The sequence below is a fragment of the Onychomys torridus genome, chromosome 1 (assembly GCF_903995425.1).
Source record: "Onychomys torridus chromosome 1, mOncTor1.1, whole genome shotgun sequence".
NCBI lineage: Eukaryota > Metazoa > Chordata > Mammalia > Rodentia > Cricetidae > Onychomys > Onychomys torridus.
Window position 1 is genome coordinate 123,502,053 of NC_050443.1, and position 24,731 is coordinate 123,526,783.

General features: G+C 47.4%; 1 protein-coding gene and 1 pseudogene across 1 annotated transcript; one reads left to right on the plus strand and one right to left on the minus strand.

The window, feature by feature from the left end:
• The first annotated feature begins 1,398 nt into the window (after window positions 1–1,398).
• Window positions 1,399–11,148, plus strand: C1H11orf24 (chromosome 1 C11orf24 homolog). Its single transcript, XM_036190351.1, has 4 exons — window positions 1,399–1,526; window positions 7,547–7,744; window positions 8,735–8,908; window positions 9,751–11,148. The coding sequence occupies exons 3-4, from the start codon at window positions 8,833–8,835 to the stop codon at window positions 10,893–10,895; spliced, it is 1,221 nt and encodes a 406-aa protein (XP_036046244.1). The 5' UTR covers window positions 1,399–1,526; window positions 7,547–7,744; window positions 8,735–8,832; the 3' UTR covers window positions 10,896–11,148.
• Window positions 11,149–23,895: 12,747 nt separating this feature from the next.
• LOC118582546 lies at window positions 23,896–24,148 on the minus strand (annotated as a pseudogene).
• Between the last annotated feature and the right edge of the window lie 583 nt (window positions 24,149–24,731).

Genomic DNA, 24,731 nt, shown 5'->3' on the forward strand with positions numbered 1-24,731 from the left:
ACACAAAGCCCTCCCTCAGGTGGTTCAGCAAGCCCACACTTTGCCAGGCAAATTCCAAACATCATGAATCAGAGATTGAACTGCAGGTGTGCTGGTGGCACAACAGTGAGGCTTATAGTCTTCCCAGAACTCAGAGCAGGGTCCACTGGTCCCCACACACCCTCAGCAATTTGGTCTCTGAGTCCAGGACCTAAGTCAGGCTATAAAACTGGAAACAGGCCAGGCAAGGTGGCACATGCTTTTAATCCTAGCAGGGAAGCAGAGCAAGAGGATCTCTGTGAGTTCAAGGCCAGAATGATCGATATAGCAAACCCCAAGCCAACCACGGCTACAAGGTGGGACCTCGTCTCAAAACAAAACAAACAGGCAATGATAATCACTCATCTTCTACAGACAGGTTTAGGTTTAGATTGGGGTGGAGTGACCTAGAAGGATCTTACATAAATTGTCATTCAGTTACAGAACTTGCTAACTGGCTTGCAAAGCCTATTTCACAGATGGATGATCTCTGTGAGTTCAAGGACAACCAGATGTAGGAAGAGTTCCAGTATAGCCTGGGATACAAAGAGAGACACCGACTCAAAAACAAAACAAGTATGTGGGAGATTTTGTCTACAGGTATGTTTATGCACTGGAGTCCAGAGGGCGTGAAATCCCCTGGAACTGTCGTTTAATGTGGTTGTGAGCCACTGTGTGGGTGCTGGGAATCAAATGGGGTCGTCTGCAAGAGCAGCAGTGCTCTTAACTGCTGAGCTATCTCTCTAGCCCCAATGTGGTTCAAATTAAAAGCAAGTTCCACAGGCTTTCCATTTCGTCCCACTGTCATGCCACGTGTAAAATTCCAAAGCCCTTTGTGAGTCTGTTTCTTGACCTGGAAAATAGAAGCGAAGGTCTGTTAGTAGTTTTGTCTATCAAGGTCCTCTTGCAGAATTAAGTAAGTGTAATGCCTGCCCTTCAGGTGAAGTGCTTAGCCAGAAACTGGCAGGTGCAGTGAGCGCAAAGCCTGTGAGTAGGGACTGGAATAGCGGCCATAAGGGGTTGAATGGCAGAGAGGCAGGGAAGTTCAGGAGCCGGGCCAAAGGAACCGCCCAAAGTCCCTCACGAAGCCTTCGAGAGCCGCCCACCCAGACAAGTAGTACATCTGCGGTCGCCTGGCCCGGGCCCCTCTCCCAAGCTTCTGGAAAAAGACGTGCACATAGACACAGCCTAGAAGTCCCAGGACCGTCCACTTCCGCTAGACCGGCTCCAAATAGCTCTTTCCGGCTGGGGCAGGACCAGGTTGGAGGCCAGCTCCCGAAGCAGGCGTGGCCTGTTCAAACCACGCCCATCGCCTTCGGCCGCGCGTGCACAGCGACGGCCTATTGGTCCCGCCTTCGTGACGTCTTTCCGGGGCGGTCCGGGTGGGGCCCAGCGCTCACCCGCGAGCTGAGCGAACTGGGTGTCGCTGCGGTCCACGTCCCCGCGCGGGGCTGAATCGCTGAAGTGGCTGCGCTGCGGTGCGAGGGCCACAGGCCTGCCGCGCCCGGGTAAGCGACCCGCGCTGCCATCCAGGGCACTGTCGTGAAGGCCTCATAAACCGGTTGGGGATGGACAGCGAGGTGCGGGGCGGAGGAGGGATGAATGGGGACGCGGTGTGCTAGGCGGTGAGGAATGGAAGCGAGGAGGAGAAGGGAGGAACGGGCCGAGCCCTTGGAGGAGCATGGATGCGCAGGAGGAGGAGGAGGTGGGCTGACGGCGATCGCCGACCTGCGAGAACCCAGAGCTGGGCAGTTTGCGAGCACTATGGACACTTGAGAGTAGGCGAGTCCTGCATCAGTCAGGCAGTACCCTAGAAAATGTTGGTCTCAGAAATAGTTGACCCTTTGGGTGACTAAGGTCTGTCCCCCAAATCCTTTCTGCCTGCGAATGAGAAAATTTCATCCTGTTTCCCTCCCTGCTCATTTGTGCCTGCCTTCCCTTGTGTCCGCTAGCTTGTGCGCTTAACGGTCTGCCTGGTGCTTAGGAGTCCGACTGGAAGAACTTGATTACTTACGCCTCCATCCCTAGGAAGCAGCTCTAAATTTTCAATAAAACCAACGAGCAGAGTGTTTAAAATACAAGTTTTCTGGGGTTGGGGATTTAGCTCAGTGGTAGAGCGCTTACCTAGCAAGTGCAAGACTCAGGGTTCGATCCTCAGCTCCAAAATAATAATAATAATAATTACAAGTTTTCCATTTATAAGTTAGACCTGACTAATGGACAGCGAATTATCAAAATGCTGGCATGACAAGCTTTAAAACAAGAGACTTTTGGCAAGTCAGGCGGTGGTGACGCACGCCTTTAATCCCAGCACTTGGGAGACCGAGGCTGGTGGATGTCAGTGAGTTCGAGGCCAGCCTGGTCTATAAGGTGAGATCCAGGATAGCCAGGACTGTTACAAAGAGAAACTCTGCTTCGAAAGAAACCAAAAAAAAAAAAAAAAAAAAAGTAAAAATAAGAGACGTTTGGCATTTTAGTGGTGAGACCTGAACTCCCAGAAATCTTGAGCTAAGCAGTGTAAATTAAGTAATTAAGATAATATCTAATGTTCCAGGATCATGGGCTCATATCTGTCACATGAACACATCCTTTAGATCATAGGGCAATGTCCAACCAGGTGATGTGTCAGGATTAGGTGGCTGTAGTTTGTCTAGTACTAGCTTTCTCAATTTCTGTTGCTGTGTATGTGTAACTTCCCCAGCTTGCAGTAGATACGGGGCCTGCTGATAAGGATTACTAATGGTCATTGCCAAGTCTGGACTTCTGATTGATCTGTGTATGTTAGAAAAAAGAGTTCACCAAATCGAGGTCTAGTTTTAAGTGACGTGTAATAACGATCCATACATCTAAGACCACAAAGGAGTTAAATAAAAGTCAAGGCAAGATTGAGAATGCACGATATCCAACACTAGAGAAATTGGGAGGCATCTTAAGGGCACAGTCTAGAAAAGGGATGAAGTTGACACCTGAGGACTCAGACACGTCGCCTGGCTGAACTCTGGTAGGAACAGTCCAGGAAATACAGACTTAAAGTCTGTGTATATAGACATTGCCCTGTGGTCTAAAGTATGTGCCCATGTGGCAAATGGGAATTTGGAACATTAGATACTGGCCTTCTTGTGTGAGCTGGCAAAAGGTGCCCTGCTGCTTATGCCTTGCAGATCCCGTGGGGGGGCTGATTCCACAGAGGGGGGAACTCTCAGCACTGTCTGTCTAGTCTCTGACTTAAAACTTTTATTATTTTTTCCTTTATTTATGTGTATGGGTGTTTCATCTGCATGCATGTCTGTGCACCACATTCATGTATTACCCTTCCGGATCAGAAAAGGCTGTCAGATCCTCTGGGACTAGAGTTAACAGACTGTCATTAGACAGTGTAGGCCTATAACCTCAGCACTAGGTTGAAAGAGATGGGGAGCTATCTGGTTGGTCAGTCCAGTCTACTTGACAAGTTCCAGTGGGTTCATCAAGAGACCTTGTCTCAAAATATGTAATATAATATAACATAACATAACATAACATAATATATGGTAGGTGGCTGGAGAGGTGACTCGGGATTAAGAGCACTTTTAGAAAATATTTAAAAATATTTTTGCCAAGCAGTGATGGAGAATGCCTTTAATTCCAGCACTCAGGAGGCAGAAGCAGGTGGATCTCTGTGAGTTTGAGGCCAGACTGGTCTACAGGACTAGTTCTAGGACTGTTACACAGAGAAACCCTGTCTCAAAACCAACCAACAAACAAATATATATGTGTATGTATGGGTGTTTTGCCTCCATGGATGTCTGTGCACTATGTTCATGCAATTCCTGTAGTGGCCAGAAGAGGGTGTTGAATTCAGTTACAGATGGTTGTGAACCAACCAGGTTGGTACTGAGAATCTAACCCTGGTCTTGTGGAAGAACACCCATTGCTCTGAGCCATCTTTCCAGCAAGGTCTCAGACTATTCCTAGTGACATATGCCTTTATTCTCAGCATTTGGGAGGCAAAGGCAGACAGATCTTTGTGAGTTCAAGGCCAGCTTAGTTCACATAGGTTGGCCTTGTTCCAGGCCAACCAGGCCTACACAGTGAGACCTAGTCTCAAAAAAGCAAACAAAAATAGATGTGTTCTCACTATGAATCTCTGGCTTGGAAATTGTTATTATAGATCAGATAACCTAGAACTTTTGGCCATACTCCTGTCTTTGTTTCTGGAATACTGGGGTTCCAGGTGTATACAGCCATGTCTGGGTCCTTATACAGATGATGAGGATACTGAGGTGCAAACTCTGACTTAAGGCTCCCTAAAGTGCTTGATTGAAACTTATTTCTGATTACACAGATGTTCTCTTCTGCTCAGTTTGTAAAGGTTAGTGTAGCTCCCCTTCTGGGATGTTATTTTGTTGACCCAGGATCTTACTCTGTAGCAGGGGTGGCCTCAAACTTGCCTCTGCCTCCCCAGAGCTGGAATTATGGGCATGTGTCACCATGCCTAGCTCTACATGTGACCTTGACATTGAGACTATTCTTTCAAAGAGTGGAGGCAGGACCATGCCAGAGAGATGAAGTCACAGTACCAACAAGAGCGTTCTTGCCTCTTCTTAGTGGCTCATTCCTGTTTCTATGGGAGAGACTTCTAGATCCACCCACTGGCCAGGAGTGAGTGACTAGGAGTGGTACACAGCAAAAGTTTTCCAAGAAACTTGTCAGAGTGTTTTAGAGATAGTCTTGTGTGTGTGTGTGTGTGTGTGTGTGTGTGTGTGTGTGTATGTACACTTATGTATGTATGCATGCATGCACTGCCTGTGTGACTTCCCACACATGTGGCTACTTGCTTGCATGCTTATGGCTAGCCATGTGCAAGAACAGGTCTGTACAAGTGGCATTGTGTGTACAGGTGTGTGTGTTTCTTTCTGCACCTTTGTTTTGGATAGCAGGTTTGTGGTGATGCCAGGGCTTGCCAACTGCTAACACCTATCCTCTGGAAGGTGAGAAGCTGCTTCTCTAGTCTCCAGGCATCACCCTATGTTGACACCTGTCCTCTGAAAGGTGAGGAGCTCCTGAGTGTACATTGTATGTTCATCAGTGAAAGCTAGGCCTAATAGCTCACACTTACAATCCCAGCATTTGGGAGACTGTGCAGGAGGATTGCTACAAGTTGGGGGCCAGCTTGAGCTACATAGTGAGTTCCGAGTCAGCCTAGGTTACAGTGTGAGACCTGTCTCAACAACATGGCTCACAACACAAAAGCCTGTACTTCTCTTACAGAGGACCTGAGTTTGGGCCATAGCACTTATGTTTAGACCACAGTTGCTTGTAACTCCAGCTCCAGGGTAATCTGATGCCTCTGGCCTCTGGGGGCACCTGCTCTCACATGCACATACACACAGAGATATACATGAATAGGTGAGGTTAAAAAAAAAAAGGAACCTTAAAAGTCAGCTACAGCAGCTCCTAAGTGAGAGGCCTGTCTACTTAGTGCCCTTCCATGGCGACCCAGTGTCCTGGGTTCCACTGAGTGCCAGTTGCCCCTAGAAAATGAGTTTCCTGATGGATAAATCAGGGCTAGCAAGATGCTCAAGGAGTAAAGGTGCTGGCCACCAGGCTTGCCCATCCGAGTTCGGTCTCTGCAGCCCATGTGGTGGAAGGAGAGAACAGATTTCCTGCAGGTCATCCTTGAACCTCCACACGTGCCTCTGTAGTACACGTGCACCCAGCCACATACATATAATTACTTGTTTTGTTTTAATTAAAAAAAAAAAAATTCCTGCCAGGTGGTTTTTAATGCCAGCACTGGGAAGGCAGAGGCAGGTGGAGCTGTGCATTCTAGATGGACCTGGTCTACAGAGTGAGCTCCAGGACAGCCAAGGCTATACAGAGAAACCCTGTCTTGAAATGCCCCCCCCCCAAAAAAAACAAACCAAAACAAAACCAGACAGACAGACAGACAGACAGACAGAGAAAACAGCCCTCCACGTAAGGGAACTTGAAAGATGAGTCACTATTTACAAATCCCTGCTGCTCTTGCAGAGCTCAGTCCCAAGCATTCTTGTCAGGCGCTCACAAACGCCCGTAACCCCAGCCCCAGGGGATCCAGTGCCCTCTGTTAGCCCCTGCAGACATGTGTGCATCTGCACACACACTCATAATCAAGCACATAAGCAAGAAACTAAATGTTTAAAAAAATCTCCTTGGCCAGGCAGTGGTGGCGCACGCCTTTAATCCCAGCACTTGGGAGGCAGAGACAGGTAGATCTCAGTGAGTTCCAGGACAGCCTGGTCTACAAAGAGCGTTCCAGGACAGCCAGGACTATTACATAGAGAAACCTTGTCTTCAAATAAACAAACAAAATCTCTATGACCCCCCCCCCAAAAAAAATCTCTATGTGAACTTGTCAACAACTGCTCTATGCTGCACTGCCTGTCAGTTGAAAGAAAATCAGCTGTTTCTTTCATTGGTGCCTTTCATGAATGTTTCCCAAAGGGATCCATGCTATAAAATTAAAAAAAAAAAAAAAAGATAACTCAAATCCAGTTCTCAAGATGGTCATTGTTAACATTCACTTAATGCTGCTGTGACCATAAATACACATTGATATCTTCAGATTTAACAACCGTGAAGTAGTTTATCCATGAATGGCACATATTGACAGAACCATTCCGCAGTTGTGCTCCTGTAAAAATTATCTGTGGAGCTGTCATGGGGCGGGGTTTGGTATGTGTTGGGGTAGGGTGTGTGTGTGTGTGTGTGTGTGTGTGTGTGTGTTATGCATGTACTGTTGTGCTCGCCCACGAGGTGTGTGTGGAGACCAGAGGTGGACACTAAGATGCCTTCCTTGTTGCCTCGCCACTGGTTTTATGTAGGCAGGGTCTCTCTGAACCTCAGGTTTGCTGTTTCAGCCACCCTCACTCAAAGCCTTGGGACCCATCTGTCTCTGCTCCCCACAAACCTGGGGTTACAGGTGCATGCCACCATGTGCAGCTAGCTTTTGCACGAGTGCTAGGGATCTGAACCCAGGTCCTAGTGCCTGTCCTGTGTAGTAAGCCATCTCCCAGCCTCATGGATAATGAGGAAACCTGGAAGCCACCATATAGCCAAGGCTGGCCATGAACTCTTGCTCTTCCTGATTATACCTGCCAACTACTAGGATTACAGGCCTGTGCCACCAAGCCTTCCCATCTTTGGACTTCTATCCAGTTCCTCCTTTAAAAAAAAGTTCTTCAGCCAGGTGGTAGTGGTGGCGCATGCCTTTAATCCCAGCACCCGGGAGGCAGAGGCAGGTAGATCTCTGAGTTCAAGGACAGCCTGGTCTACAGAGCAAGTTCCAGGACAGCCAGGGCTACACAGAGAAACCCTGTCCTGAAACACCTGCCAACAAAGACAACTTCTTGTGTCAGAATTGCTTCCTCAGAAGTTGTGACATTGATGGCCCTGATACATGTCCTTTCCCAGCACCGAGCTGTTGAGTGCTGCTCCTTCTGGGGCCTCCTCACTGGATGTTTGTCCCTGTTCTTCCTCAGCAGTGTGGGCTCTCTTTCAACCCTAGGTGTGTCTGACACTGCAGAGGAGCATCTGCCTCTGTCCTACATGTGCCTCAGCCAATGCCATGGCCTGGGAGTGCCCTGCCCAGCCGCTCTCACCTGCAAAGCCAGACTTAATATGGCAGGTACAGAATGCCAAGCCCACAGCTACCCAAGGAGGACATCAGCCTGGCCTCCCAGTCGGCACTGAGCAGCTGCCTCTGGTGAGTATCCCAGGCCCTGCCTGTTTGGGGACCAGACAGGGAACCTAGAAAAGGCCCTGGGGTGGTGGGTTTGTAGAGTCAACAGAAAGCCCTCGAGTCAGCACCTCCCTGCCTTAGCTGAATCAGCTACCCTGAGGTGGAGGGAGGCTCTGGAGCCACAGTTGGCAAACTAAGCTTGGGAGCTGTGTGGATAAAGTTTTCGTGGGACACAATCATTGCCATCCATGGTTGCCTCTTCACTGGACTAAATAAGTAGCTGAGATATGGCCTGCATGATTCCCTGTCTAAAATATTGGCTCCCTGGCCCTTTCTAGAAAAGGTTGGCCCACCCCTGTCCCAGATTTGTAGTGAGTGGGCAGCAGGGGGTACTAAGACCTGGAGTATGTTTCGGGAGCTAGGCCCTAACTAGCCCCTAGAAGTACCTGTCACATCTTTTCTCCTTGAACTCACCAGCAGACTTCCAACCCAGGGCTGGGGCCCAGGGAACAGCCTGTACCTGCTGGCATCTTTAGGGTATCAGTAGATGAAAGTATTCCAAGGACCATCTAAATGCCTTCATCACCGTGGCCCAGCTGCCTTGCCTCAGCTCAGAGCTGAGCCTGGATTCTCTGCGAAACCTCCAATTCAGCTTTTCTCTGAGGACACCACTGTCTCTTCTCACCACCCCCACCTTCCCTCAGAACAAACGAATAAGACTCACCCAGTACCAGGGAAGAAGAGTTTTCACCCTGTTGGCAAGGCTTGGCTTTCTCCTGCCCCAACTCTAGCTGTTAGGGAAAGAAAGTGGGACTCATCAGAAGCTGAGACCCAGTGGAATTGGGTCAAGGGCTTTAGGCAATGGGAAGCAAGACACAGGCAGGTTGGCCTTTCCCTCATGGCTGCTGAGTTGGTTCTTCCTGGTCCCTGGCCCCTGGTCTAAGCCCTGGACCTCTGGGAAGGCTGTGTGCTGCTGAGCAAAGGCCTCTGACCAACTTACCTTCTTTACCCCAGATCCCTGGGCCAAGCAGAAGGCAACTGTTGATAGCCTGAAGGGCTGGCCGGCTGAGAGTCTCAGAGACCACCAGCCCTGCTTCCAGCTCACCAGCAAGATGTGGACAGCCCTGGTGCTGCTTTGGATTTCCTCCGTGCTCTTATCTAGAAGCCATATGGTGTCTGAGGAGCCGCGTAAGTGAGTGTGTGACCACCAGGAAGGCCCACAGGTGCCTGAGCCCAGAAGAGAGGCAACTCCAAATCCCTACCTTTCCAGCTACAGGACTGGGCTGTCAGTCAGGTCTGGGATAGAGAGGAGCACAGGTGGGGGCCCCAGTGTGACCAAGCAGCAGAGACCTGCAGAGTTGCCCTGTCTTCTAGAGTTCATTGGTTGGCATATCAGTATTGAGTGTGCTCCTGCCCTGCTGGGCTCTGCATATCCCCAAGAATTCCTTCAGACAAGCCTATCCTTAAGGCGAGGCTACTGAGAATTTGAATGTCTGCTGCCACTTTTCTGTACAAATCTTGGAGGGTGTGTACAGGGGCTGAGGTTTGCCTTGTTTTCATTGGAAATCACATAATGTGAGCCTTCTGACCTGATGTTTAGGGATTAGATCCAGTTACAAAGTTCTGAAGCTGGACTGCACTCTTCCTTCTTCCAGAAGACCCGAGTTCAATTCCCAGCAGTGACATGGCAGCTCACACCTGTCTGAAATTTCAGTTTCAGGGGACCCCGACACCCATGGCAAATACACAAATGCACATTTAAAAAGTTCTGAAGCCTCCACAGGCTGGAGCCTCAGAATGGGCCAAGGAATCCTTAATTCAAGGTGTCATGGGCTGTGGGCAGCTGTTGTCAGCTGTGGAGGGGAGAAGAGAAGATACTGGATTCACATGTCACTTCCATCAACACCCAGGGCTCTTGTTGGGGAGTATGTGCCAACCGACACAAGGGCCACAGTTAGCTAAGGTAAGAGCCTATGATCCCTCCATGTGGTTCAAAGTACTCTATCTCTTTTTCCCCTTCTGATTTTAAGGACACTTAGTCACAACCAAGATGTGGCCTAAGGTGGTAAAGCAAAGGATGCCTAGGGCCACAGATCCAAGAGCTGATAATAAATCCACCGAGAGAACCGCCACCATGCCGCCTGCTTCTGTCACATCGACCACAGGGACCTGGGCAGCCAGCCTGAACTCTACCAATGTGACAGCAGAGATGACAACACACTGGGCTAACATGAGCGCTCCAACACCCAGAGAGGGCACTACGGACAGTGTGACCTCCAGGACTCCTGTACCACCTACATCGCCAGGCCCCTCGTCTGTGGGGCAGACTCTACCCATCACCTCTGCTGGGCTTTCCTCTCTCAGCACACCTCGTGCAGAAGTGCCAAGTACAAATGCCAGGACATCACCAGGAACAGCCACAGGGGCAACAGTGGCCCCACACACCATGACTATTGCTGCAGGCACCATAAACACAAGCGGTCCCACAAGGGCTCTGAGCCCTACCAAAAGCACACCTACTAACACATCCACTATGAACCCCACACCCACCTCAGGTGCCCCAACACCAGGTACCACCATCCAAGTGACCACAGGACAGCTGGTGTCTAGCACAGGTGGATCAACTCCTAGCCCTGTAAATAGCACCCTGGAGCCCACCACCACCCGCCCTGTGACTTCAGTGTCCTCTACAGTAGTGACCACCACCCAGACACAAACCAAGGAGCCAACTGCCAGCACAGTGCCAGTGCCTCCTACCAGCCCGACCCCTGAAGTGGAAGCCACATCCCCCACCACACAGCCAAGCCCTGCATTACCTACCCAGGGGCCGGGTGGGCCGGGCACACCCTTGACAACAGAGCAGGTGGAGACCAAAGCCACAGCCAGTACTGCCTCTGCTGGGCCGACACCCAGGAGCTCCGGGGACCCTAAGGTGCCAACCACAGACTCATGTCAGCTCAGCACCCAAGGCCAGTACCTAGTGGTCACCACCGAGCCCCTGACCCCATCCTTGGTGAACAAAATGTTACTTTTGGCGGTGCTCGCACTTGGGGTGACCCTGTTCATTGCAGTTCTGGTGATGTTCGCCCTGCAAGCCTTTGAGAGCTACAAGAAGAAGGACTACACGCAGGTGGACTACCTGATCAACGGCATGTACGCTGACTCGGAGATGTGAGGGCCCCAGGAGGCCGGCCTCTTCCATGGCGACAAACCAAGTGCTTCCAGATCCTTTCGGTGCAATTTCAGAGCTGTGTCACAGGCGTAGACACATTTGATTGCTGTCAGATCAACTCCACTATCAGGAGAGAGCTGCCTTTTCATAGTTATTTTTTTAAACGATCACATATGCAAGAGTGGCCAGGGTCGAGGGGACCTGGCCCTCCATGTGTGAAATCTTGACCAGAATTAAAAGCACTGACCGCTCTCCATCTGGCTTGTGTGGATCTGTGTGTCCTGCCCTGGGTCTCCTAGTGCAGCCTTTGTGATGCCTGGGGGCTGCTTTTGTAAACTTGTAGTATGACGAGTCCCTGGAGGGCTACTGTGTTGAGGCCACTGCTTTGGGCTCCCTCTGATGTCCAAGTGCTCAGCAGAGGTTCCAGCCAAGTCCTGAGCTGTTGTTCCTGGGTGTTGGCAGTTGGCTCCTTGACCTCTCAGGAGCCTCTTGGAGCCCAACCCAGGTATGAGAGAGCTGAGTCCAACACAGTCCACAGAAGAGCCAGCTTGGCCTTTACACGCCCTGCCGGAACATTAGCTACCCTGCTCAGCCACAGAGGTGGGGTAGTGGGTCCAAGGATAAGTGAGGTTTAGTCTCTTGTTCCCAGTCAGAAGCTCAGAGCCTCCTCTACAGGACAGTTCTGGATTCCAGGTCCTTGCCATGAGCAGCAGTCACAGCCCAGCCACTGTCCTCCTGTGAATGCATGGAACATATTGAGCACTCACCCCAGCAGATCAGCATCCCAACCCCCAGTTTAGGGGGCACTGAGGCTCAGTAGCATCTCATTCATTAGGGGTCAGGCAGGATAAAGCCTGCCTGTGTTCTGGTCTGGATCTTGTTTCTTGGCAGTGCTGGGGATGGAACCCAGGCCCTTTTGTATGGGAGGGAAACATTCCTGCTGAGCCATACCCCAGCCCTGACTCTGGTCCTAGAGTCCCAATTCTTTCTTCCCCTGCCCTGTTTACCAAGCTGATCCTTGGCCTTTCTCTACCCACATGCCCGATGTAGCAAGAGCATATGAGCCACATGGCAGCCACGATGGCCTAGATTCTCAATTCTGCCTCATACAAAAGGGATAGCAGGTGGCCTGTAACAAAGGACAAAGTAAACCCCTGGGTCATTGGCAGAACTATACAGGGTGAGGCGAAGGGATCAGAATTACCACACAGCTCTTGTGGCTTCTAACCCACCTTATCTAGTATTAAAGTCGGCCCTGCCCTGCTGCCCCACCCACTTCAAGCAGTACTGTACTGATATGATAGTTGGCCCTTCTCTCTTTCCAGTAGACACACCTGACCCAAGTGCATGGTTAATCATTGCTGTTGGCTCCAGCCATGGCTGGGAAGGTGGCTGGTTCCAGCCTCTGGTTTGGCTGCCTCGCCGATCTGGGCTCCAGGCCCGTTCACAACATTCGCGGATCTGAGGAACTACCTGCCATTAGGAACACTCTTACTGTAGCCAAGCAAGGTCTTTGAGCATGCCCTCTGCTCAGCCTCTGTAGGATGAGGTGGGCTCCCCCTCGTGGCTGATGGAATTTTTTTCTTTTCTTTTTTTCTTTTTCTTTTTCTTTTTTTTTTTTTATTCGAGATAGGATCTCTCTGTGTAGCTCTAGCTGTCCGGGAACTCTAGACCAGGCTGGCCGGGAACTCTGTACCTGCCTCTGCCTCCCAAGTGCTGGGATTAAAGACGTGTGCCACCACCCTGGACCCACGTCGGTCGCGTTTCAAAGCCTGTTCTCAAAGATTGGGAGCCCAGATCCTTTCGGGGTGTGGGGAGAAGTGGATCGAAGTGAGAGTCGGTTTACAACAAGGAAGCAATATACAGGCCAAGTTGCCATCAAGGTCACCCACCATGCAAGTGGCAAGCCGAGATTCACGGACGGCCTGTACATCAGCTTTGTGCACTGAGGTTGCTGGGAGCAATGCGGTGGCCGGAGAGAAGAGGTTTCATCTTCCAGGCGACCAGAACACGCGCTGAGACAAAGGGGACTCCTGGGGCCGGTTGCACCGGGGTCGGCCCTGGTCGAGGTGGCGGAGGTCCCCTGGTGCCCCCTGGCGGCCGAGCTTCTCACTGCATCCGGCCAGCGGCTGTACCCGCCTCGGCCACTTAGAACCACAGTCACTCCAGCTGACCCTGACCCTGAAAGGCGCCCCTGGATGCTCCTACTGGAATACTCATTCTTGCAGGTGCTGGAGGGTCTGGTCCCCACTTGGGGCCAGCATGTGCTTGAGGGAGTGACGTCATGTGCGCCTGAAACTCCTCCCCTCTCCCAGGCATCCTGGAGTTAGTTCTGGGAACCCACAACACCTCAACAGGGTGACCCTGCTCTTGTCCCGTAACCAGCCAGCTTTGGGGGTCATTCAGAGTAAGGCACGCGAAGCATCTTTATATCGCCACTCTGCTAACAGCTCATGTCTGTGAACGCTTACTTTGTGGCCTGCTCAGATAGCCCACTGCTACCATTTATTCCTTATCTCAGAGGACTATCTTCCTGCTTACCCCACCCCACCCCATCCCCGGCTCATCCTCCACTTAGCAGCCAGGGGGATATTTTTAAAACAGAACTCAGATCTTAATGCTCAGTTCTCTAGGCTGGCCTCCCACTGGGACTGGAGGATGGGGGGAGGCAAACACTTGAATTAGTAATGTACACGGCCAGAGGGGAGTGTGAAGAGAAGCCAGGGAAACAGGGATCCAGGCAAGAATGACTCAAGGCTGGTGAGTGTGGGGAGAAGAGGCAGTCAGGACCAGGACTAGTGACCAGAGCAAGGTGAGAAGCCTGTCCTCTGGGATTTAAGCAAAGAAGTAAGGTCATTAGGTTTAGATTTTAAACAATTACTTATTGCACTTCTGTGTTTACAGTGACACTGAAGTTACTTTAAACAGCTTAAGAGTGGCAGGTCTTGGCTCAGTGTGCAAAGGTGCTCGACCTCAAGCCTGAACAACTGAGTTTGATCCCCACAAGCCGCATTGTCCTCTGACTGCCAGAGAAGCACTGTGCACATGCACACACTCACACAAAGTAAATAGATGAGATATAATTTTTTAAAAGGTTAAAGAGAAATGAGAAAGAGGTGAAGGGGAGACATAACCTGAGACCCCCCAAGACAGGGGAAGGGCCGTGTTCCAGTTCCTTATGTGTGTGTGGAAATTTCCATGATGAAAAGTTAGAAGAAGAAGGGAAGGGAGGGTGGAGTCCTGACTTCAAGCTCCCAAGTATAAGATCCTTCTGGCTTCCACAGGGAGGAGCTATGGGAAGTTGTTGGGTCCCATCCCAGGAGCCAGGACTTGGACCAAGATCACATACAGTCCCCAGAGAGAAGCCAGGGAACTTGGAGACTTTGGCAGCTGAGTCCATAAATTCACGATTTCTACTTTCTGTTCCTCCTTCTCCCTCCCTCTCGCCCTCCCTCATCATCCCAGGCCTGGCACAAGCTAGGTAAGGGCTGTACTACTGACCTGCACGTCACTGACTCCTGCTATTTTAGTTTTATTGGGTTTTGTAATTTTTTTAGATTTATTTTTAATTTTGTGAATATTTTGCCTACATGTATGTATGTGTACTTCACACATGCCTGATGCCAATGGAGGCCAGAAGAGGGTGCTGGATCCCCTGGAACTGGGGTTACAAACAGTTGTGAGCTGCTGTGTCCTCTGCAAGAGCAGCCAGTGCTCTTAACCACTGAACCATCTCTCCAGCACTGTTTTATTTGGGTGTTGTTTTTATGAGACCTGTGTAGCCCAGGGTAGCACTGAAAATTTTTTCTTTTCTTTACTTTCTTTCTTTCTTTTGTTTTTGAGACAGGATCTCATTATGTAGCTCTGACTGACCTGGAACTTGCTATGCAGACCAGGCTGGCCTTGAACTCACAAAGATCTGCCTGCCTCTGCCTTCCAAGTGCTGGAATTAAAGGTGAGCACCACTATGCCCAACTGGCCTTGAACTTTTGATCCTTCCTCCTCAGTCTCCTGAGTGCCAGGATTGATTACAGGACGGTACCAGCATGTTCGGCTTCTGTCTAGGGAGGGACATGGGGCGTGAAGCCAGTCTCTGAGCTGAGCTCTAATACACAAAGTTGCCCAGTTGAATCTGAGGACTGTAGTGGGAGATTTGGATGGCAACAGTGATGACTTGCAAGGAAAACGGCCTGCCTGTGGCCCTTGGAAGGCAGCAGCAGTCAATGAACAGCACAGCATTCACATGCATTCTTGTTCCTAATGGCGAAGAACTGTCAAGAGTTGGAATGGCTCCATTCAATGATGTGATAAAAGCACCAGACGCTGGGGGCTGGAGAGACAGCTCTGCAGTTTAGAGCATTGGCTGCTCTTTCAGAGGGCGTGGGTTCCATTCCCAGCACCTACATGGTTGCTCACAGCCATTTGTAACTACAGTTTCAGGCATGTGACTCCCTCTATTGTCCTCCACAGGCACAGGTGTAAAACATTCATACATGCTGGATGTAGCAATGCACAGCTGTAATGTTAGACAGAGACAAGAAGATTTTGGTGAGTTTGAGGCCAGCCTGGTCTACATAGCAAGGTCCATGCTAGCCATAGCTACAGAGAGAGAGACCCTATCACACAAACACACCAAAACCAAATCAAAACCAAAACATAAAACACCTCATACACATTAAAAAAAAAAAAAAAAAAAGAATTGTCTTGGAGTTGTAGGTAATAGAAATAATGTTGCCTCAAGATATGTTCTTTATTCTTAAACTTTAAAGTTTATTCATCTTTAATTGGGTGTGTATACACATGGGGGCCAGAGGCACCAGACCACCTGGCTCTGGAGTTTCAGGTGGTTTGGAGCTGCAAACAGGGGCAGAGAGAACTGAACTCCAGTCATCAGGGGCAGTAAGTACTTAACCACCAAGCCATCTCTCCAAACTGACTTTAAAAATACCATTTTAAATACCATTTTAAAATGGAGAGATGGCTCAGCGGTTAAGAGCACTGCTTGTTCTTCCAAAGGTCCTGAGTTCAATTCCCAGCAACCACATGGTGGCTCACAACCATCTGTAATGAGATCTGGTGCCCTCTTCTGGCCTGCAGGGATATGTGCAGACAAAACACTGTGTATATAATAAATAAATAAATCTTTTAAAAAACAAACAAAAAAATATCATTACACTTATTTATTCTGTTTGTGTATGTATGAGAGACAGACAGACAAACGGAGAACAGACATGTGTGTGCCCTAGGTAGAATATGTGCGGAGGTCAAACAACATCCGGGAGTTGCCTTTTTCCTCCCACCATGTGGGGTCTCAGAATTAAATTCAGGTTCCCAGACTCGGCACCAAGGGCCCTTAGCCCCAAGCCATCTTGCCAACCCTCAAGACATATTCTTGGAGCAGAAAAAAAAGTGAAAGAAGGAGAAAGAGAAGGAGGAGAAGGAGGAAGAAGGAGGAAGAAAGAAAGAAAAGTGGCCAGCAGTACAGCACAATGTGACCACCATTCAGTGCTGATCACTCCAGCCATCGCTCTGTGACAACATGTCCACCGTCAGCGCCGAAACCTACGCTGATCCCTCAGTTTCCAGAATCTCTGCGTGGGTTAGTAAGGGCTTTTGCTCTAAGGGTCACAGACTTAAAGCAAGTCACAAACTGACCCACACCCAAGGAAAGGGTTTACATGAATACCAGGAAACAGAGATGGCTGGCCACCTTAGGCTCATCTGCCACGATGCTTACATAAGATGTTATTTCTAAATAAACAGATGCGTCTTTGAAACAACATGTTTCTGAAAAGAGGCGTCCTGCGTTCTGCATTCCCAACAGGAGTTCTGAACCCTCAGGAGACAGGAATTGTTTGCAGAGAAGGAAAAAAGGAAAGTATGGAAAGTTTTAATTCTTTAAAGATATATTTATAGCTGGGCTGTGGTGGCGCAGGCCTTTAATCCCAACACTCGAGAGGCAGAGGCAGGTAGATCTCTGAGTTCAAGGCCAGCCTGGTCTACATAGTGAGTTCCAACACAGCCAGGGCTATGCAGAGAAACCCTGTCTCAAAAACAAAACAAAACAAACAAACAAACAAAAAAACAAAATCAAAACAAGAAAATTATATTTGTTTTTTTTTATTGCCTGCACACCTGTGTCTCACAGGCATGTCAAAGTTAGGGGACAATTACAGGAGTGAGTTCTATCCTACCGCGTGGCTTCTAGGGATTGGATCAGATCTTCATTCTTAGCAGCAAGAGTCTTTACCCACTGAGCCATCTCACTGGACTAAGTTTTAAGTCTCTTTTTTTCTTTTCTTTTCTTTTCTTTTCTTTTTTTTTGTTTTGGTTTTTTGAGACAGGGTTTCTTTGTAGCTTTGGAGCCTGTCCTGGACTAGCTCTGTAGACCAGGCTTGTCTCAAACTCACAGAGATCCACCTGCCTCTCCCTCCCGAGTGCTGGGATTACAGGCGTGCGCCATCACTGCCCGGCAGTTTTAAGTTTTTGAAAAGAAAATTTATTCAAGTACTAAAGAGAAAAGAAAAATCCCAAGCCTCTTCGGAGGAGGAGAGATAAGTGCAAGATACCATCTGCATTGTGTCTGCAGTTCCCCAGCAATGAAGCATAGAGAGCCCAGCTTCAGGATGCCCTGAGATTCCCTCAGGCCCACGGAAGGCCTACCCAACCACTTCAAGATGCGAGCTGAGAACACAAACGGACAAAGACAACACCTTAAATACGAGTTAGAAATCTCGGGGCTGGGAGACGGCATAGTGCTGCAGAGCCCTGGCTGCTCATGCAGAGGACAGGGATTTTGTCCTAGCACCTACACGCTGGCAAATGACCATCTGTAACTCCAATTCCATGGGATCTAGCCTCTGTGGGAACTGCATGAACACGATGCACAAACATGTATATAGGCATATGTTTGTATGCATACACATACAAAATAAAGAAGACAATGTTAAGTCAAAACAAATGTGAAAATTCCAGAATGAGAAATAAACTAAACTCCCTGTCAGTCTGGCCAACTTTTTTGCTTTTCCTCACTCTCAAACAGGACCAGGCATGACATTATGATCCTTCTAAAGGGTGTGAGTGAGGGGATGGACCAGAGACGGGTACCAGAGCCCAGGTGGTGTTTGGAAAGTATCCAGGCCTGGATTTTAGGAGATGTTGTCTCCACAGCCTCTCTCTCTCCTGTCTTCATGATTCCAAATGTGACCACTGTTTTAGCTATTCCAATCTTTTAATTCCCATATGAATTCTAATTTTTAAATGAAATTAATTTAAAAATATGTGTATGTGTATATATCTCTGTCTGTGTATGCCATGTCTGTGCAACTGCCCTTAGAGGCCAGAAAAGGGTGTTGGGTCCTCTGGAGCTGGAGTCACAGGTAGTTGTGAGCTGCCTAAGGTGAGTGCTGGGGACCAAACTCGGGTCCTCTGCGGTACGGGACACGTTCTGAAATGTTGAGACACACCCTCACTTTACGCTGTACATTTATCCATGTATTCACCTGTGTGTACGGTGCAGTGCACTGCCACAGCATCTTTGTGGAGATCCAAGAACCATGTGTAGGAGCCAGGTCTCGCCTTCCAGAATGTGGGTTCTGGGATTGAACTTCAGTCATCAGGATTTAGCAGTAGTTAACTTTACCCATTAAGACATCTCCTCAGCCCCTCCAGGTAAATTTTAGAATCAGCTTGTCAATTTTTTTCTTTCTTTCTTTTTGTTTTGTTTGTTTGTTTGTTTGTTTTTTGAGACAGGGTTTCTCCAGCCACCATACCTGCTGTGCTGCCTTGCTTCCCTGTCATGATGGACCTTCATTCCCCTGGAGCCACAAGTCAAAATAAACTCCTCCTATAGGTTGCTTTTGGCCAGGGTGTTTTATCACAGCAACAGACAAGTAACTGATAGGTTGTCTGGGTTTGTTGTTGTTGTTGTTGTTGTTGTTGTTGTTGTTGTTGTTTGGGGTTTTAGGTAACAAGCCATGTGACTGAATGTAGATTAAAATATTTGGGTTAATTTGCCGGGCAGTGGTGGCGCACGCCTTTAATCCCAGCACTCAGGAGGCAGAGCCAGGTGGATCTCTGTGAGTTCGAGGCCAGCCTGGTCTACAGAGTGAGTTCCAGGACAGGCGCAAAACTACACAGAGAAACCCTGTCTCAGAAAACTAAAAAAGAAAAGACACATAAAAATGGGAAATACATAGGGTATCTGGACTAATTGGATACCATTTGGTGCTTTGTTGACTTTGAATTTTTTGAATGCTGATGAGCGAAAAACAGCTACTGAGAGGCATTGGACAGTGGAAGGTAACTAACTTAAACCAACCTATATACTTTAGGGATGTTTTGGCTTCAAAATGAAAGTCAGACAATGTGTTGCATTGGGGGAGATGTCATGCTTTGTTTCCACAGGAAAGAAAAGCTATGGATTCCTTCAAAGTTAGTTGAGATCAAACTTGACTGAGGGAGACTTCCTGAGGATCTTTGCTACAGACATGAGGGAAAAAGCCAGAAAAGACTAAGACCGTTGGTGTATAAGCTGACCCCTTGATATGGGAACTCCTCAGAGACTAGATAAGACATAATAAATCTTGTTGGCTACAAAGTCCCCATGACTTATTATTACGTTATCCTTTCATATAACATGGATAGAGATTTCTATTACACTTTGATTATACAGTCCAAACAAATTTGCAAAGTTAACAGATATCTTTCATTTACCTGCACAATCATAGAACAAAGTCATCTTTAACTAACTTGTGCACACTGCACATTCCATACTTGTGTTAACACACACACACACATACACACACACACATATAAAACCTCTAAAAGTTTGTGGGTTTTCAGGGGGAAAAAAGGACCAGATAACAGTAAAAACAAATAGCCCTGGTGATCCAGCCTCTCAGAATGCCTCTGTTGCAGTTTCCTCAAAGTTCTGCATCCTGAACATCTTCAAAGCTTCTAGGTGAGATGGTCCAGCCTCACAGATTAATCCAGACAGGACTTCAGATAAGCTTTACACTTTCCCACCACACAGAAACTAAAGAAAAAATAATATAGCTAGGTCTCAGAACTTGGCCATTATCCCAGTTTTCTCAGAGTCCCCCTAAAGATGCCATCACCCGCCCCCCAGAAAGCAGGAAGCAGTCTAGAGAACACGATGCCCACATTCCTAAGAGATGGGGTGGGTGGTTTTGGTCATGTGGTGGGCCATGGATATTTGTCATCATTTAGGGGTGTTGGTTACAAGTTGTTATTGGTCATGGTCAGGTAAAAGTTGAACAAAGGAGATTAGATTCAGGGATCTCTTTCTGAAGAAAAAGGAGATATACTATAGAAATGATGGGATAAAAGGGTGGAGTGTTGAGTCTACTTTTGAACAACCACTAGTCTCAAGTATGGATTTTTATATATTAATACAAATTTAATGTTATTGTTGTTATACTATTTATGTTTCTATTCTTGTTTAAGGTATTGCACCTTTGCAGCTCATTTTATTTTATTTTATTTATTTTTATTTTTATTTTTTGAGCTGAGGACCGAACCCAGGACCTTGTGCTTGCTAGGCAAGCACTCTACCACTGAGCTAAATCCCCAACCAGCAGCTCATTTTAAAATGTAAAGTTTTAGTCCTTGAAAGCTATTTAGGATAATAAAGAAATACAGGTTATTAGTCATCTATAACAATCATACTTGTAATCACATTAGGTATGTTTTCAAGGTCATAGAGAAATATATTTTAGATAGGTAGGTGGTCTTCAAACACTTCAAAGACCTACAGAATATAGCATTTAAAATGTTTGAATAACACAAGGCTTTTCATGACAGTGAGACATGTCTGCTCCTGGCAGCACCAATATACTACAAAAAAGGATGATGGGCATCAAAGAACCTCCACAGGGAGTTCACTTTCTTTGTGTCAAGAAACTGCCCTTGCCTCAACTGCTGACAGTACACTGTCCAAATTGGACAAGCAGGACACAAAAAAGCCAACTGCTTAACTTTGCCAAGAGAGGGTAGGACTGTCCTTTAGAAATTGCTGCTTCGCCAGGCAGTGGTGGCACACCTTTAATCCCAGCACTTGGGAGGCAGAGGCAGGTGGATCTCTGTGAGTTCGAGGCCAGCCTGGTCTACAGAGCAAGTTCCAGGACAACCAGGGCTACACAGTGAACTCTTGTCTTGAAAAACAAAGCAAAACAAAACACAAGAGAGGAATAGCCAATAGCTAGACAGGAAGAGGTTAGGCAGGACTTACGGGGACAGCGAGGTCCCAGGGAAGAAGAAAGGCAGATCCTGAGCCAGACTTGGAAAAAGCAGCATGAACAGTTCAGAGAGATGTGGTAACCAGCCATGTGACTGAATGTAGATTAAAATAAATGGGTTAATTTAAGTTGTAAACGCTAGTGGAACAAGCCTAAGTTAAGGCCAAGCTTTCATAATTAATAATTAGTCTCTGTGTCATTATTTGGGTACTGGCAGTACAGAAAAGACTTGCTATAGAGGAATGTGTGTATATGTATGTGTTTGTGTGTGTGCATTTGTGTGTATATGTGTATGTGTACATGTATGTATGTGTGTGTGTGTGTGTGTGTGTGTGTGTGTATGTGTGATAATCACAATCACAGTGAACCATGGGGCTAGAGAGATGGCTTAGTGAAAAGGGTGAGTCCAGGGGTTTGTGAACCACCTCTGCAAGCCATCTGGTGTGGGTGTTGGGAACTGAACTCAGATCCTTTGCAAGAATAGTAAAGGCAGTGGTGGCGCACGCCTTTAATCCCAGCACTCGGGAGGCAGAGCCAGGTGGATCTCTGTGAGTTTGAGGCCAGCCTGGTCTCCAAAGAGAGTTCCAGGAAAGGCGCAAAGCTACACAGGGAAACCCTGTCCCGGAAAACAAAAAAACAAAAAGAAAAAAAATAGTAGATACTCTTTTTTTTATTTATTATTTATTTTATGTGTATGGATGTTAATCTGCATGCATGTCTGTGTGCCACATGAGTGCCTGGTGCCTGCAGAGGTCAAAAGAGGTTGTCAGATCCCCTGCAGTTACAGATGGCCATGAGCCACTATGTGGGTGTTAGGCATAAAATTCCAGTTCTCTCAACAAGTGTTCTCAATTGCTGAACCATCTCTCCAGCCTGTAACATGCACTCTCAACCACCGAGCAATCTCGTCTAACCACAGTTATCTCTCTCTAGCCACAGACATGGCTTTTTATGTAGCTCTCTCTCTCTCTCTCTCTCTCTCTCTCTCTCTCTCTCTCTCTCTCTCTCTCTCGTGTGTGTGTGTGTGTGTGTGTGTGTGTGTGTGTGTGTGTATGCATATACTGTGTGTGGGTGTGCACATCACTAAAAGTGCCCTTGGAGACCAGAAGGGAGCATCAGATCCCCATAACTAGAGTTACAGACAGTTGTGAGCTGCCATGTGGGTGCTGAGAATTGAACTCAGGTCCTCTGGAAAAGCAGCCAGTGCTGTTAACCACTGAGCCATCTCTCCAGCCTTGATTTTTCTTAAATCATTTGAAGTGGGAAGACTCACCTTTAGTCCAGATTTTGGGTGGGAAGATCCACCTTAAGTCAGGGTTACTGCTTCTGGTGGCATCTTGTATAAAGGACATGGAAGAGGGAAGCTTTTGTTCTTTGCCTGCTGGCCTCCATCTTGATAGTTCCTTCCTTTCCTGGCTTAGAGTCTATTTTCTCAGGATTCTGTGTATCCTGAGATTAACTGAGGCATTCAGCCTCATGCACTGAATAACTACTGGATTCCTGGACTTTCCATTGTTAGACAGTCTTTGTTGGATGAGTTAGACCACAGCCTGTAAGCCACTCAAATAAATAAATAAATAAATAAATAAATAAATAAATGAATGAATGAGTAAATAAATATACATATACATAAATATATATATACACAAATACATACAAACATTCATACACATACATGCACACACATTCATACAAACACACACATACACACATATATGCACACATACAAACATATGTATACATATACACATACATACACCTACACACACAGCAGTTTCTAATTTCCACCTGATGGGTTTAAACTATCCACTACTTAGAGGAATGTGTCACTTAGCCTCCAAATATTTGGAGAATTTCTAGAAATATTTCCTTTTTCACTTCTAGTTTAGTGCACTGTAATTAGAGAATGGTTTTTGTTTTTTGTTTTGTTTGGTTTTGGTTCTGATTTTCGAGACAGCGTTTCTCTGTGTAACCCTGGCTGTCCTGGAATGCACTCTATAGACCAGGCTGGCCTTGAACTCACAGAGATTGCCTGCCTCTGCCTCCTGAGAGCTGGGATTAAGGGTGTAAGACACTACTGCCCAGCGAGAATGAATATTTTTAAATTCGTTGCTTTCTCATCTAGTAATTAAATTTTTCACATATGTAACATTTTCTAGAGAAGTTGGTTCTATCAAGCTATTTGGCAATGGTAGCCACATCTTTACCCATGCTGGGCCTCTGACAGCTGTTTTATCTGTTAATGAGAAGGGGGTATTAAATCTTCTGCTAAAATTAGGGTTATTCATTTCTTCCAGTTCTTTCTTTCTTTTTTTTTTTTTTTAATTGCTTTTTCAAGACAGGGTTTCACTCTGTAGACCAGGCTGGCCTCGAACTCACAGAGATCCTCCTGCCTCTGCCTCCCCAGTGCTGGGATTAAAGTTGTGCACCAACCACTGCTGTCCAGCCTTCTAGTTCTTGCTACACTTGTACTCTTTTTATTTATTTTTAATATTTCTAATCGTATGTGTGCATATGTGTCTGTGGATGCCTGAGGTGTTGGATCACAGGCAGTTATGAGCCACCTGATGTGGGTGCTGGAAACTGAACTTAGGTCCTTCAGTACATTTTCCTAAACACTGAACCATATCTCCAGTGTATGTATGTATGTATGTATGTATGCATGCATGTATGTATATTTCTTTTTGATTTTCACATATTTATTGGGGGCAACAGGGGTGGGGCCTCTTCCATCCATGGAGGATTCACATGCTCTTCAGCCACTCCAGGCTTGGGCCCTGAGGGTCCCGGGGGTGGCTGGGCACATCAGGCATGTTCCCATTATCTCTCACAGACACTGAGTAATTGTAGGGTGTGGCTGGTTTGATCATGGTGGCACTTGGTGTCAAGGCTAAGTAGGGGCATTATTATAGTGAGGTTTCCAGTGGCTGTGGACAGCACAGGCGCTGGTTCCTTTGCTGAGGGAGTTTTGAGGAAGATAGGGAATCTCCCAGCCATCTTGGCCTCTCAGACTCTATGTTTTTAAAGAGAATCTCCATGAGTTCTAGCCTGGAACTCACAGAGATCTGCCTGTGTGCCTGAGAGTGCTGGGAGGAAGAGGTGTGTGCTGTTTGAGTGTGTGTGTATTCTGGTCTGTTATGTCCTCTCAGTAAGTCAACTGTTTTCTTACCTGCTGACTTTCTTTACCCTACCACACACTTGGTCCAATATTAAAACAGACACTGTAGTTCTTTTGATTACTGTTAATATGGTTTGTTCTTTTTCCATTTCTTCTCTAACCAATTTGATTTTCATATTTAAAGTTCACTTCTTACATAGCAGACAGATAGGTCATTTAAAATATTTATTGATTTCTATTTTATGTGGATGGGTGTTTTGCCTGCACATATGTCTATGAATCATTTGCATGCAGTGCCTTCAGAGGCCAGGAAAGGCCATTGGCTCCCCTAGAACTAGATTTACAGACAAATTCATATCTCTCTCTCTCTCTCTCTCTCTCTCTCTCTCTCTCTCTCTCACATCAAATACCCAGAGTGCATTCAGTGCTGCTTGTATGTGCATGGGTGTAGGACCATCTGCT

Bases quoted from the DNA above. Each gene is read 5' to 3' on its own strand.
- C1H11orf24 (XM_036190351.1), top strand. From the start codon at position 8,833: ATGTGGACAGCCCTGGTGCTGCTTTGGATTTCCTCCGTGCTCTTATCT. The intron at 8,909-9,750 runs GTAAGTGAGTGT...TCTGATTTTAAG, and splicing joins TATGGTGTCTGAGGAGCCGC to GACACTTAGTCACAACCAAG.